The sequence below is a fragment of the Nicotiana attenuata genome, chromosome 4 (assembly GCF_001879085.1).
Source record: "Nicotiana attenuata strain UT chromosome 4, NIATTr2, whole genome shotgun sequence".
In the NCBI taxonomy this organism is placed as follows: Eukaryota; Viridiplantae; Streptophyta; class Magnoliopsida; order Solanales; family Solanaceae; genus Nicotiana; species Nicotiana attenuata.
Window position 1 is genome coordinate 873,641 of NC_031992.1, and position 15,920 is coordinate 889,560.

Consider the following 15,920-nt stretch of genomic DNA (forward strand, 5'->3'; position numbering starts at 1 on the left):
TTGACCTGTTCTGCGATTAATTGCTTTAATGCTTCATCAATAGCTTGATCATCCCCATGTTGGTCATTCGCATGTGATACGGATCTGACAGGTGACCCATCTCGGGATTGTTGAGGAGAGTTCTATGGTGAAGGGACTGGAGTTCCATCCCCTTGTTGATTTTGCTGGTTCAACTGGTGTTGCTGATTTTGTTGGTTGTTGTCGTTAGCATCCGACATGATTTTTTGATAGAAAAAAGAATTTGGAAAGTGAATAGATTATCAATTTTCCGGTAACGAGACTAATTTGTTTAACCAAAAAATAGGAATTTCCGTCAAAGACTATTTTTAGAAATACTCGGGTTACTAATAATCAAGGAAATCGGTATTCTTGCAGTAAGAAAGGAAATCAGAATAACAAAGTAATCAGTAGAAAGCAAAAGTAAATAATTTTATTCCAATGATAATCAAAACGTGTCCATACAAATGATATTTCTTTTCCTTATATAGTCATCTCTAAGTACAACGTCTTTTTCCTTTTATGATCGAGTCATTATGAGCATTAATGACATTAATGAAACGTTATAATTGGTAATCGTAACTGTTCCGTAAGATTCTGTAACGCTTGCAATCATTCATGCTTATTAATTGAAGACCAATGAATCTGTCCTTTTTATTGTCTTGGTTCATTCCACCGGTGTCTCTTCAAATCACTAAAGAGACTCGAGCTACCGTTTCTTCTCGTCTCTTAGACGTTTTGCTCGTACCTATTAAGACTCGCGTCTTTTTTTAATACTCTTCTCCAGCTGTCGCTTTTCTAGTGATCCACATGTCTTGCCATATCAGCCACATAATTAACTCCACGTGTAATATTTATTTTCCCTAATACAAGTTCCATTCAACATATTCATTGTATATCATTATTCTCCTCTCATTTATGATCATATCTTTTAATGTACATTACATTAAATCTGTTTTAACGCACCCCCACATTATCCACATAAAAATATTTCAGATCTAGAAGTTATTATCTTTAACTAGGATTTGCCCGTTATCTTCTCACATGTAATTAGTTTAACAAAAGGTTTTATACTTTTTGGTCAAACAATTTGGCGCCGTCTGTGGGGATTTTCTAGTTAAAATTTTAGTTTCTTCTAGATCTAAAAAAACAACGCAAAAACCCTATACTCCCTTGTGTGCACAAATCTAACATGGCAGGCAACGGAGAGGAAAAGAGGCGAGCGATAGCTGACCTCACCACCAACCTCCTTCACACCATCAACGGAGTGAATGAAACGGAGGACGAAGATGCAACACCAAACACCTCTCCCAAGCGAAACAGCTCGCCCCTCCTCACGGTAGTATCACGACCTTGCATGGTAAAAGGGCCTCTACATCCACAACAGAAGAGGCACCACCGGCAATGAAAAAGTTGCTCGAGGTGTGGTTGACAAACACGCTAACCAGCTTCCTCGACAAGCCCGATCAAAGGCCGAACAGAGAAGAGGCAAGGGTTTGTGCTGCATCAGCAGCTGACGAGCACTACGCCCCCTCGTTAACAGGTATTACTGACAATGTTAGTGATGCAGGTAATGACACCCTCATAACCATTTTGCAGAAAATGGAGGAGATGGAGAACGAAAACAAAATGCTCCGCGACCAAATGAAAGAACACGGGTGCCCCAAATTTCCTACCAAAAAGGGACGTTGGTCGGTTCGTTGAGCAGCCATACAACGACGAAGCTGCACCACACACAATACCCAAAACCTTCAAAATACCGCCGTACCTGAAAATATACGACGGCACAACGACCCCGAAGATCATGTGACTCACTACGTTACCGTAGTAAAAGGCAATGACCTCGCCAAAGAACAAGTATCCTCCATCTTACTAAAGAAGTTTAGCGAAACCCTCACCGGGGGTGCGTTGACTTGGTATTCACAGTTGCCCGCACACTCGATTGAAACATTCAAAGAAATGGCCGACGAGTTTGTAACAGCTCATGCCAGAGCAAAGAAGGCATAGGCAAGAGTAAATGACATATTCGCCATCAAACAATCACCTGGAGAGGGACTAAGGGACTTTCTTGCTTGATTTAACCGAGTTAGGATGACCTTACCAAACGTATCGAAAGGAATAGCCGTCGCAGCCTTTCAAAACGGGCTAAACAGAAGCGGTTCAAGGGCGACCAGAAAGCTGATAAGCCGCCTCATGAAATATCCCCCGACTACTTGGGACGAAATACACAATGCCTACTACACCGAAGTCCGAGCCGACGAAGATGACCTAAAAGGGCCAACCCAATGGCTAACTTCGGTACAAGCCGAGTCCAGAGAGGACCGGAGAAACAACAACAGGAGAGATATAGCAGGACCCCGACCTAATCGGGAAAGACACTAGCCCTACGTTAGAGGCACCCACATGCCGCCTCCCCGTCACGACGAAGGACCATCTAGGCCACGAACAGGAACTCACCGAAATGAGAGAGGTATTCCCCCCTTATTATCTGCTCACAGTTTCTGTATTTCCCCCTTAGAAATAGTCTATGAATTGGAGAAGCTCGGCCCAAAAGTGAAATGGCCGCAGAAGATGAGATCCGAACCAAACACCAGGGTCACAAAACCGAAGACTGTATCGCGTTAAGACAAGAGGTCATGAACATGCTCCACCAAGGGCACTTGAAAGAAATGATGAGCGATCGAGGGAGAGCCAACTTTGCCTGTGGACGTGAACAGCACCAAGGACCACCCAAACCAACCTCCCCGGCTCAAACCATTCAAATTATCATCGAAGGGGGCGACGACACTTCAATAAACAGCGTGAAGTTCACCACCACCCACAAACTCAAACGGTCGATCACTCATGAACGGTACGACGAACTTGAAGAAAGTATCATCTTCGAAAAGTCGGATACCCACGATTTGGTTTTCCTCACTATGACGCCCTTGTCATTACATTACGCATCTTAGATACTGATGTAAAATGTATTATGGTCGATGACGGAAGCAGAGCGTGCATCATCCACCCTCGAGTTCTCACACAAATGAAGCTCGAGGATAGGATAGTGCCATGCTACATAACACTGACAGGTTTTAACAATGTAGTTGAGCGAACGTCCGGAGAAATCACGCTGCCCGTCCTGGCCGGCGGCGTCACTTTGGAGACCACGTTCCACATTATGGACCAGGATACGGCGTACAACTCCATCATCGGCCTACCTTGGATCCACGCCATGAAAGCCGTCCCCTCCAGGTTATATCAAGTCATCAAATTTCCAACCCCTTGGGGGGTATTCAGCATCCGAGGAGAACAACGCACTGCCCAAGAATGCTACCGCATTGCCCAAGACTACACACACACCTAACAATTAAAGGGTAGCAATCAACAGGGTCGAGGTCGAGCGAGGAGGAGAAGGATGTGATCAAAGATCCCAAAGTCGTAGAAGCTACAGGGTCTACCGTAGAAGACCTCGACCCCGTCCAACTCGATGATAGCGACCACAGCAAGAAAGCTTTCATCAGCCACAAGCTCCAAGAACTAGGTAAATTCCGTCGATTCTTAAAAAGTAACGTGGACATGTTTACTTTTTCCCATGCAGACATGCCAGGTATCCCAAAGGAGATAGAAACACACAAGCTGAATGTCGACCCATTCCACCCCTCGATAAGACAAATCAGGCAGAAATTCAATGCCACCATAAATGACGCGGTCCGCGAAGAGGTAGAGAAGTTGTTGGAAAATGGCTCCATCAGGGAGTCGAGATATCCTTAATGGGTAACCAATGTGGTCATGGTGAAAAAGAAGAACGGAAAGTGGCGGATGTGCGTGGACTTCAAAGACTTAAACAAAGCTTGCCCAAAAGATTCGTTTCCACTTCCTCATATCGACCAACTCATTGACGCAACGGCCGGGCACGAGCTTCTCAGCTTCCTAGACGCATACTCGGGCTATAATCAGATCCTCGTGGAAGAGGAAGACCAAGAGAAGACCACCTTCATCACTCATCAGGGAACGTACTGCTACAGAGTGATGTCTTTTGGACTGAAAAATGCGGGGGCGACGTATCAGAGGTTGGTGACAATAATGATACCAGCTCGGCAAAACAATGGAAGTCTACATCGACAACATGTTATTCAAGTAAAAAAGGAAGGAGGATCACATCGACCACCTGAAAGAGGCATTCGACATATTCAGACGGCACGGTATGAAATTGAACCCCGAGAAGTGCGCCTTCGGAGTAACCTCAGGAAAGTTCCTCGGTTTCTTGGTATCACAACGAGACTTCGAGGTCAACCCCGACCAAATCAAAGCAATAGAAGGATTACCAGAGAACCTGACTAGCAAGAAACAAGTACAAAAGCTGACCGGCCGCATAGTTGCCCTGTCGAGGTTCATCTCACGATCCTCCGATAGATGCCATAAATTTTTTGCAATACTCAAGAAAGACAATGGATTCCAATGGAACTCCGAGTGCGTCGAAGCCCTAAAAGAATTGAAGGCATACCTATCCTCTCCTCCACTACTCGCCAAGGCGGAACCTGGTGAACGTCTCCTCGTCTATCTGGCCATATCTGATGTGGCCGTGAGTGCGGTCCTGGTCCGAGGAAATAAAGGTACACAATCTCCCATTTATTATATTAGTAAAACTCTGGTCGACGCCGAGACGAGGTATCCCCACCTCGAGAAGCTAGCCCTGGCGTTGGTCGTAGCTTCACGAAAGCTTAGACCCTATTTCCAGTGCCACCCCATCTCGGTAGTAAAGACCATTCCCCTGAGGAATATTTGCACAAACCGAGCTGTCGGGTATATTGGCCAAATAGGCCATAGAATTGAGCGAGCATGATATAACCTATCAGCCGCGAACGACGATAAAGTCGCAAGTACTCGTCAACTTCGTCGCCGACTTCAGCACAAAAATAATGCCTAAAGTCGAAAAAGAAGCCGCTCATACTTCCCCCAAAACACACGACCTATGGGTGTTGTATACAGGTGGCGCCTCTAACACGTCGGGATCGGGACTGGGACATATGCTCGAGGTCCCAACATGTGAAGTAATTCGCCAGTCCATAAGATGCCCAGATATGACTAACAACGAAGCCGAGTACGAGGCCGTGATCGCAGGTCTAAAGCTAGCACTCAAGTATGGAGCAAAGCGAGTCGTCCTACGGCGCGACTCTCAGCTCGTCGTCAATCAAGTCACAAGGACTTTCCAAATCAAGGAATAAAGACTGCAAAAATACTAGGCCGAGATCTATAGGCTGTTACCTGAGTTCGATGAATGCCAACTCGACCAAATCCCACTAGCACAAAACATCGAAGCAGACGGCCTTGCCAAACTGCCAACGGCCACTGAAAGCATAATCGGAGAAGGGAACGTGGTCACTCTCCTCCACTCATCGATTGATCAAGTCGAGGTACGAACTATAAACTTAACTTGGGACTGGCGCAAATCGTATTGTCACATATTTGCAGGACGGAGTGCTCCCAGATGATAAAAAAGAAGCCAAAAAGCTTCGAATGCAGGTGGCCATGTACTACATCATCAACAACAACTTGTACAAAAGAACGTATGGCACCCCCCTAGAAAAATGCTTAGGCCCAAACCAGACGCGGCGCATCCTAGAGGAAGTTCACGAAGGTCACTGCGGAGCTCATACCGGCAATCGATCTCTCATCAGATGCCTTATACGAGCAGGCTACTACTGGCGCACAATGAAAAAAGAGGTCGTCGACTTCGTGAAGAAATGCGAGTAATGCTAAAAATATGCTCCTATGATCCACCAAGCGGGTGCGCACCTCCACTCAGTCACCTCGCCCTGGCCTTTCATCAAATGAGGAATGGACATCATCGGACCCCTCCCAGCGGGACGAGGTAATGTACGATTTATTTTAGTTTTAACTGACTATTTTTCCAAGTGGATAGAAGCAGGTGCATTTGCCCAAATACGTGAGCAAGAAGTGATCACCTTCATATGGAGGAATATCGTGTGTCGTCGCGGCCTTCCCAAAGAAATCGATTGTGACAACGGGCCTCAATTCACTGGAAAAAAATTACCGAGTTCTTCGAGAAATGGCATATCAAAAGAATACTCTCCACGCCATATCATCCCGCAGGCAATGGGAAAGCGGAATCCTACAACAAGTCAATATTGAATATCATGAAAAAGAAGCTCGAAACCGCCAAGGGAATGTGGCCGGAGTTGCTGCCGGAGTGCTATGGGCATACCGCACAACGCTAAAAACAAGTACAAGAGAAACACCGTACTCACTGGTCTATGGGACTGATGCCGTAATACCGGTCGAGGTCAGAGAACCAAGTCAAAGGTACTCACACGAGAGCGGGCCGAGAAACAATAAAAGCAGGAGGCAAGACCTCGATGAGGCTGAAGAACGAAGAGATATGGATTACATAAGAATGGTCGCTCAGAAGCAACAGGTAGATCGATACTACAACAAAAAGGCCAAGATCAGACCGCTCAAAGTCGGAGACTACATACTCAAAGCCAAAACACAGGCAAGCAAGGACCCACGTGAAGGAAAGCTAGGAACTAATTGGGACGGCCCATACAAAATCACGGCGACAACAAGCAAAGGGTCATTCCAACTAGAAACAATGGAGGGGAAGCTATTACCAAACAACTGGAACATCGCACACCTCAAGTACTTCAACTTCTAAGGATTGATGTTCTCCGAGCTGTACTCTTTTTCCCTAACCTGATTTTTTTCCCAATTGGGTTTTCTCGGGGAGGTTTTTAACGAGGCGACAAGGAGGACATCTTGAAGTTTAAGGCTCGAGCAGGTAGATTATAAGTTGGCAAGTTCATTGCTCGACTGCTCGAATACTTCTCTGGGCCAAACAATAAAGGGATAAGATAGACAGGGACTAGAATACTAGCCCAAAAGACGTCTAAACTTCTCCAATGTATATATATAAGCAAAGCATACAAACACATGATGTTCGCCTGTCTCCACCAAGTTTTAACTCCGCACCAATCAATGCACTCACATTCGACCTCGTTCGAATCAACTAAGAGTCAACATGCGACCTCGCTCGAATCGACTCACATTCGACCTCGTTCGAATCAACTAAGAGTCAACATTCGACCTTGCCCGAATCGACTCATATTCGACCTCGTTCGAATCAACTAAGAGTCAATATTTGACCCCGCTCGAACCGACTCACATTTGACTTCGTTTGAATTAATTAACATTCGAACTCACTCAAATCAACTCACATTCGACCTCGTTTGAATCAACTAAGAGTCAACATTTGACCTCATTGACTCACATTCGACCTCATTCAAATCAACTAAGAGTCAACATTCGACCTCACTCGAATTGACTCACATTCGACCTCGTTCGAATCAACTAAGAGTCAACATTCGACCTTGCTCGAATCGGCTCAACATTCGACCTCGTTCGAATCAACTAGGAGTCAACATTCGACCTCGTTCGAATTGACTCACATTCGACCTCATTCGAATCAACTAAGAGTAAACATTCGACCTCACTCGAATCGACTCACATTCGACCTCGTTCGAATCAACTAAGAGTCAACATTCGACCTCGCTCGAATCGACTCACATTCGACCTCGTTCGAATCAACTAAGAGTCAACATTCGGCCTCGCTCGAATCGACTCACATTCAATTTCATTTGAATCTACGAGTCAACATTCGATCTCGCTCGAACCGACTCACTTTTGACTTCGTTCGAATTAATTAACATTCGACCTCGCTCAAATCAACTCACATTCGACCTCGCTCGAATTATCGCACATCAACCTCATTTGAATCAATAAAGAATTATATTCGACCACACTCGAATTCAACTCATACTCAACATGACTTGAGTTCATTTTACAAGTTAACTTCGTTTGAGTTAATTACGACGACATGGGACTTCACCCAGATTCAATCAAAGATATACTCGACCATGTTCGAGATAGCACATACCGACACAATTCTTCTAAAGCAGCTATTTGAAGAAAAACGTTCGAAGAAAAATAAAAGACCCAATAACGTACACCAAAGGGTTATGATCATTCCATTCCAAAAATTATCTTACAAAGGACCAGAAAGACGCCCACACAAAAAAAGAAAAAAAGAAAAGACAAAAACTAAGCACAAAGTACTACTCCACGTCGTCCCCACCTTCATCTCCATCGTCTTCACCGCCCCGCCCAGCAGCGCCCTCTCCGCTATTGCCTTGAGGATATTCATCTTCATACCAGGCATCCTGCTCAAGCTCGTCTAATCCTTCTTCCTCCTCGCCGTCGCCGGCCCCCGGAGTAGCTGGGTCATAACCACAAGCAATCCTAGCCGCACGCGCCTTGACATGAGCATCTTCAAAATCGGCCTCAGGAACCTTCCCCGCTGTCATCAAATTCTTGAGAATGTCCAGCTGAGCCTTGGCGTGGATCCACATCTCGTATAAGTGTCGCGGAACGTCGGGAAAAGCAGAAGTATGAGAAGAGGACGGCTGGGCCAACAGCTGCGCCTTCTCGGCCTCAAGAGCAGCGACTTGATCACCAAGGCTTGAAACCTCTCTCTTGAGCCCACCAATTCGCTCATCAAGCCGTGCCTCCCTGAGCACAGCCGTTTCCGCTTCACTCGCCCATTCAGATCTAAGGACGCAGATGACCTCCTCCAATGCCGCCACCCTCGCCAAAGCTGTAGTCCTGGCCTCCCCGGCCCTCTCCAACTCTGCCACTTTCTCGATCAACTCATTACTTAAACTGTTACCTCTGATCGAACTCTGCTCAAGCTCGGCTCTCAGGGACGCCACCTGAGCCTGAAGGTCAACACACTCAGCCGCGACCCCCTCCCTACCTCGAGCTCGTCCTCCTTGGCTCTAAGCGCCCCCTCGAGCTCGCTGCATCTGCCAATGACCCTCACGAGATCATCGTCCTTCTGCCCCAACTCATCTCTAAGGGACTGGAAATTGCCGTCTGCACTGAACCGGGTACGCATCTCACGGTACTTGTCACGATACTTGCAATACTTTAAAACCATTTTCTTGAAAACAGTCTTCCACTTCTCCTCTCGGCGGGCACTCTCGATCTCCAAAATGAGAGTCTGAGGGAAAAAGGAAGAGCCGAAAAGAGTCAGCAAAAATAGAAAGGAGAAAGGACACAAAGTACAAAAACAAAAAGGAAAACACAAACTCACCCTCAGAGCCATTCCAGATATGCCTAACAACAGATTGACATCCTTAATTGACCGTAGAGCCGTGTTCTCGGTGCCAGACCAAAGAGGGGACCACACTCTCTGTGTCCGTCAACAGGTCGCAGTCCAAAGGGATGACTATAGAACGAGAAGATCCATCCGTTCTCATCTCGACCCGGGTAAACCCCTCATCAAACATCCTTTCCTTTTCAGGGTCGGCGTCGGAGCTGGATTCATAGTCATCTACCGCCACACCTTTCTCCCTCTCCTCGGCAAAGTAAGGAAATGTCAGCCCGCTCTGACATCGACGGATCGCTCCCCGGAACGACCTCGGTTGCCTCTGATCGCCCTCCTCCTTCCACGGCGACCTCTGACAAAGGAGAAATCTCCACATCTGAAGGGGACGCAGTCTATGCATCCAAAACCATGCCACCCTCGGGTGCAACCGCAGCCGTCTCGGGATCGCTCCTCGCTGGCTCTTCATTCCCTACTACCTCACCCCAACCTCTATTCTACGCCTTTTTAGCGGAATCGCTTCCTCCTCGCTTGAGACGACTCGTCCACTAAATGCAAAATTGGAGAAGTCGAAGTCTCCACTGATGGGGCAGCCGCCCGACGGCTAGGCCTACGCGGGGCTGGGGTCCGAGAAGAAACAACAATCTACACGGACTCGCCTATTGTCGCAACAGGCAGAGATTTGTTCGAGGCACCCGACTGACGAAAAGCGGGAGTAGGAGCCTTCGCCCTCCTCGGAGCCCTCCGACCTATTAACAAAGAAAGACTAGATGAAGTAAAAAAGTAAATGGTATATAAAGGGCGAAGCAACTAAGATCGAAACAAGTTGACTCACCGGTCGAAGAAGGTTTACGTCCAAACTTCTTATTAAAATGCGACCATTCACGGGTCCCCACCGTGTGCGGTAGAATTTGGCTCACCCAGTCGCGGATGTCGGCGACCAACGTAGGAGGATCCTTCTCGGCTGCATAAAAATGGAAGAACGATTAAGCCACCAAGGAGATAACAAACAACCAGTTAGCAAAAACACTTACGAGCGAAGTTCCACTCCTCGGGGAATCCGATTGGGTTCGCCACCATGTGCTCCGTCTTAACGTAGAAGAAATTAACCCAAAATCGACGATTTATCTTATCTTCCATCTTCACCACCAATCCTTTGGTTCCGTGGTGGTGGAGGTGTATCATCGTAGCAGTTGGCGGAGGGAGATCCCGCGGTTGGCCAGCTCCGCGTACTTTATCAGCATGAGAAAAAGTTTATAGATATATGGGGAGAGCTGGTCTGGGCAGACGACATAATAGCGACAAAAGTCCTCCGCCAATGAAGGAAGAGGAAGCGAATAACCAACGACGAATGGATACGCGTAGAAGGCGCAGTATCTAGGGCGATGAACTTGTACCACATCGTCACCAGCCGGGATAAGGTCGATATGGTCTGGGATTTGGAATTTAGCCCTAAGTTCAATAAGGGCCGCCGCATCCATCTTAGAAACAACAGGCTTAGGATCATCTTCAGGCCGCTTCGAGAAGTCCGACCTAGCCCTCTCTGAGCGTGGAATTATTTCATCCACAGTGGGGAAACTCTCGTCTTCTGCAGCAATGGCTTCTCCTTCATCATGAGGAGGCATGATCACCATCAATGGAATAGGATTAAAAGTCCCCTCAAGGTTAGAAGATGCACTAGCCATCCTTTGTCACGTATATGGGAAGGAATTGCAGATACGAAAGAGGAGATAATGGCAGAAGATGTTAAAAGAAGGGAGAAATAAGGATGCAAGTGCTCTGAGGAGAAGAAGGGAAAACTTGAAGATTCGAACGCTTAGAAATGCAACAATCCAAATGAGGGGTTCCCATCCCTATTTATAAGTATACAGGCACCCTAATCGAGGATGCAAAGCGCCGCCACATTAATTTCGAAACGAAAGGAGCGCGGGAAATGATGCAGCGTATCGGGAACATGCGCCATAATGACGCTTGATATTATGACGTCATTTTCAAACTGACGTAACGGTCGGATGTGTGTCTCGAAGCGCCATGTCATCACCTCGCCATAAAAACGTTACTACTCGACATTACGCCCAAATTTCTCAATTTGCAACTAGCGAAGTCCGCCCACAGAGCTCGTCCAAAAACAACCTCGACAGGTGGAGGGACTAACTGTATCGGTCAAAATCTTACTAAAGTAACCTAGCACAAGGATAAATGATTAAGAGGCGATTAGGGCGAGGTCGTACACAAGAGTAAAGGAACTTACCGGCGAGCTGCTAATCGGGGCCGAAGTCGAAAGTTCAAGTCTGCAAATAACGGCTAGTTCTGTAATAAGATATTTAGGAGAATATAAAGAGATATAATATTCTATATGAGAAGAACTCTCTTGAAAAGTTGACTCTCAAGAAAAATACAAACATTACCTTTCCAAAGAGACTCGATTTGTTGTTTATTCCACATTTCACGCATCAGAAGAATCATCCACCTCATTCAATATTGGGTAAATCATTCTCTCTATTTACATTTAGTGCCATTCAACATATTCATTGCATATCATTATTCTCCTCTCATTTATGTTCATATTATTTAATGTACATTGCATTAAATATGTTTTAACGCACCCCTCATTATCCACATCCACATAAAAATAAAAATATTTCAGATCTAGAAGTTATTATCTTTAACTAGGATTTGCCCGTTATCTTCCCACATCTAATTAGTTTAACAAAAGGTTTTATACTTTCTGGTCAAACAACTATGAAAATAATGTAAAGAGTAATGCACTAAGCTAGAATCAGCCAATATTTAACAGATGCAGGAACTAATATACAGGGGCAGTGAGGAAAAGGATTATAAGCATGTAAATTAGAGCTTCAAGCAGCACCACTTCCACCAGAAACAGAAAAATAATCGATAATCGCATATTGTTCCTCACTCTGGATATTATATTGTAGCAAATACCATAAAACACTAAAACTGAACTAAGAATATTCCCAGAATGTATTCAATGTCCTCTGCTGACTTTGACATTAAGATAGAATTGTTCTTATACAACAGCTTCAACATCATCTGAGTTCACAGCAGCTCCATTTGGCGTGTCGTCTGATCTCAACTGAGTGGAAATGTCATCAATCGCCGAATTCAGCTGGTCAATCTTTTCGGCAAGTTTCTTACGTTGTTTCTGCGGACAAACAGTATCTACAAGTTAGACAATGTGGAATTTTTTTTTTATTTTAAGAAAAGGCTGTTACCCTTTGGTTTATCCTCTGTCCAATTGCTTGTAAAGTAGGAGTTTTTTTAAGGGAACCCCAAATGCCAGCTTAACAGAATTATTTCAGCTTAAAGCGTAAGATGTGGATTAAGGTACACAAACTCGAAAAACCAGAATCACATCAATTAGTGAGATTAAAAATTCAAAATCACATGGAAATTATATTCAATCAGAAGATATGGTTCCAGATACATAAGGATATCCATCTTCCTTATATTTGATACCTCATTACAGCTATCTAATCAAAGACATGCACAACACCAGCTTACCTCCAATGCTTTGTCTTCGTCATATATAAACTTGGGCAACTTTCTCATCAGGTCCTTCTTATCAGCTCCAGCTAATGCCTTGCTGATCTGTAAAGAAGAATAACCTGCGATCAGCTTGTTTCTCCACTAAGGTGCAGCACTTAGAAAGAGAGGAAAATATATAGAGTGACCAACAAGATGTGACATTCACGAGTATCTTTAGCACAATAAAAGGCAACAACCAATGCAATCACATAATTACCTGGGGTGCGAACACACAGCCAAGTGTGCCAACAATCAATCCTCCTAAAACAAAGCCACCAACAAAGATGCCAGCACCGCTTGGCCTTCCACCATCACTGCCAATTCAGAATGAGAAACATCCGATGTAATATTTTCTCCACTATGTTTAGATGGCCAACAAAATGTGAAGAAAAACAAAACTACAGTTTCTTTGTGGCTTCGAGTCAAGAACCAAGTTGCTTCTGCCCCTATATAATAGTTCTAGATCTGCTGTTTTGTTTTGCAGAAACTGACTCTAATTAGAGAGTTCATGCATAACCTGCATATTGAATACAAGAAGGTAATACCTATATGATGCTTGAATGGTCAATGATCTTTTAGAAGAATATGATTTTCCTCCATGCCTTGGACCGAAGGACAACTTGGTGGCACTGACATTTTGGTCTAGTGACTTCAAGCAAGAACCTAATTAACACATTAATAAAGTTAGAGGCTTTACACCACAACACTGTTATAGGTTTAGAAAGACGGCATTATCAATGCAACAAATGATTTGCTCATGTTATTTAAATATTTATAAGCCAAATCACAATTGTGAGAAATATTAGCATCATGCTTTCCCCAAGAAGAATACTAAAAAAATGTAAAATCTCAATGCATTGTATCACAAAAATTTCCTTCAACTGCTATGATGAAAATAATGGAAGACAAGCATGAATTATACCAGCTGAACTTTGATTCCCTTTTTATTTGGGAGAATACCAGGTGAACTTTGACATTAACATGACCCCTTTCTCAATATATAGTTTTTGATAACCTAGCAAAATGTCATCTAATTGAGATACATCTATTAGATTAGGAATAGAACTATCACATTGAATTAGGTAGAAGCTATTTATATTTAGCAGAAGGCATATCTTCCATGCAATCACATCCAACAAAATCTCATTTTATCATTCAACAATAATAATAACTGCAATAGTAAATGGGAGCAAGGCAGTTCGTAGGTAACTGGATGTTAACAGAAATTAGAGGATTTTCCATTTCCACTTCAAGAAATCCTGAAGCCGGTTGCAACCAGGAAGAGCATTATGATGATTGAGGTCACTGCTTAACAATAAAGATTAGCCAGATTTGTTTTTATTTTATTTTATGAAGATAAAGATTAGCCGGATTTTTCAGCACAAGGTACAACACGATTGGAAATGCCTGCTGATTACTAGCAAACATAGGTTGCTTGATAATTCTGGGGACTCATGTCCTGTAATTACTTTGATCTTCCAAATATTCTCTCCATACACCCTTATCAAAAAATAAAAAAAAATAAAAAAAAATTCTCTCCATACATTACTAAATCGTCATACTGAAAGTTAAAGCAAGCAGATGGATTTTTCCAAAGACGCAATTAAAATGACTAAGGGTCGGTTGTAGGATGAAAGTGTGTAGGGGGATTTCTCAGCTCACATAGCTTAAGGCAGTTGAGTGTACTTTGACTCAATAAAGCTTATCATCAGCTATCGGCCATACGAACTCCGCCGTAGATAAGTAAGAGAGTAAATTAAATCTCTATATAAGCTTCTCTTTTTCTTTTTTTCTTTTTTTGATAGATTGATCTCTATAAGCTATTCTTCGGAGAATACTGGGAAATAAATCATGGTGTCCTTAAAATTGAAGTAAGATACCTATCTAGAAAACCAGTTTTCCTTTCCAAAAAAACGATATATGATTGAAGAGAACGAAGTGATAAATCCTTGTACAGGAGAACCTTCTGGGCTTTTAGAATGATATTGGACACATCCGCGGATGCAAGGTTTTGTCAAAGGGTGCACCATTTCATATTAACTAGATATAAATACACACACACACACACACACACACGGAGAGAATGCAATTATTTTTTGAAAATAATATATTCACACCATTTCCTCAAGAGGAGTGGAATATGCACCTACTTCATCGACTAACATTTTTCCTAGGGACTGAATTTGCCAAGACAAGGAAGATGCATATTGCAAGAAATCTCATTCAAGCTCTAATTCCTTGCATAAGAAGGGCAATGACAACAACAACAACAACAACGACGAGGACAACCCAGTGTGGTCCCACAAGTGGGGTCTGGGGAGGTAGGATGTACGCAGCCTTACCCCTACCCTGGAAGGGCAGAGAAGAAGGGCAATGAAATATTCAAAATTTAACACCCCAATATAACAATCCGTCAATTTGGCTAAAATAGGGAGCTCGAAAGACCATACTAGAAGCTCAGTCAAAAAGAATTCAATACAAAAGTGCAGTAAAACTAGATAAGACAATCAGATCAAGAAAGGAAAAAACAACAAAACATAGAAAATTAAACACATCCATATAACAGTCCGCCATATCAGAAGCTCAGTCAGCAACAGAAAATCAGTAAAAAAAATGGAGCAAACAAATGAGATCAAGAAATGAAAAACAAAAAAACATCCCAAAAGAGACAGTCGATTTGAGTATAGTAAGAAATGAGAAATAAAATGAGGGAACGGATTACCGGAGGAGAAATGGAGAGATGGGTTTTGAGGTTTGGATAAAACCAAAGAATTTGAAAGAGCTGTCATCTTCTTCTTAGGATACTGCAGAATTACAATTGTGGAGAAGACTGCCTTGAGAGGGTCATATTATTTTGTTTCTTTCGTTCGATTCGATGATATCAATGTGGTTTACTCCGACACCTGGATTTTTGTAATTACCAATTTTATTATTAAAATTAAATTAATTAATTTCAACAAAATATTGAGGATTATTGGATATTATATGCTAAATTTAACTTAATTGAGTCATAATTTTTATCTCTCTATGTGTATCCTGTAGTAAATGTTCTAAAGGGTTATATTACTTATCCATTTTAAAATGTAAAGTAAGTCTTCTTACTGAAAATAGAAGTTAAAAATTAGGACCCTATCGAATTTATAAGCTCGGTTATAGCATTATCTTTTACTCGAAAATTAATTTCTTAAAATTATTGTTAATTAATGTATAA

At 43.4% G+C, this 15,920-nt stretch overlaps 1 protein-coding gene across 1 annotated transcript; it reads right to left on the reverse strand.

Moving 5' to 3' along the window:
* On the reverse strand, nt 11,984–15,577 carry LOC109224789. Its single transcript, XM_019389312.1, has 5 exons — nt 15,432–15,577; nt 13,255–13,372; nt 12,927–13,023; nt 12,686–12,772; nt 11,984–12,326 (listed from the first exon to the last, which is right to left on the reverse strand). The coding sequence occupies exons 1-5, from the start codon at nt 15,496–15,498 to the stop codon at nt 12,192–12,194; spliced, it is 504 nt and encodes a 167-aa protein (XP_019244857.1). The 5' UTR covers nt 15,499–15,577; the 3' UTR covers nt 11,984–12,191.

What these genes read in the sequence shown, in the direction of transcription:
- LOC109224789 (XM_019389312.1), bottom strand. Translation starts at nt 15,498, where the DNA reads ATGACAGCTCTTTCAAATTCTTTGGTTTTATCCAAACCTCAAAACCCA. An exon ending in ATCTCTCCATTTCTCCTCCG is followed by an intron (nt 13,373 to 15,431) that starts GTAATCCGTTCC and finishes TGTGTTAATTAG; the next exon opens with GTTCTTGCTTGAAGTCACTA. An exon ending in ACGAAGACAAAGCATTGGAG is followed by an intron (nt 12,327 to 12,685) that starts GTAAGCTGGTGT and finishes GTTTGTCCGCAG; the next exon opens with AAACAACGTAAGAAACTTGC.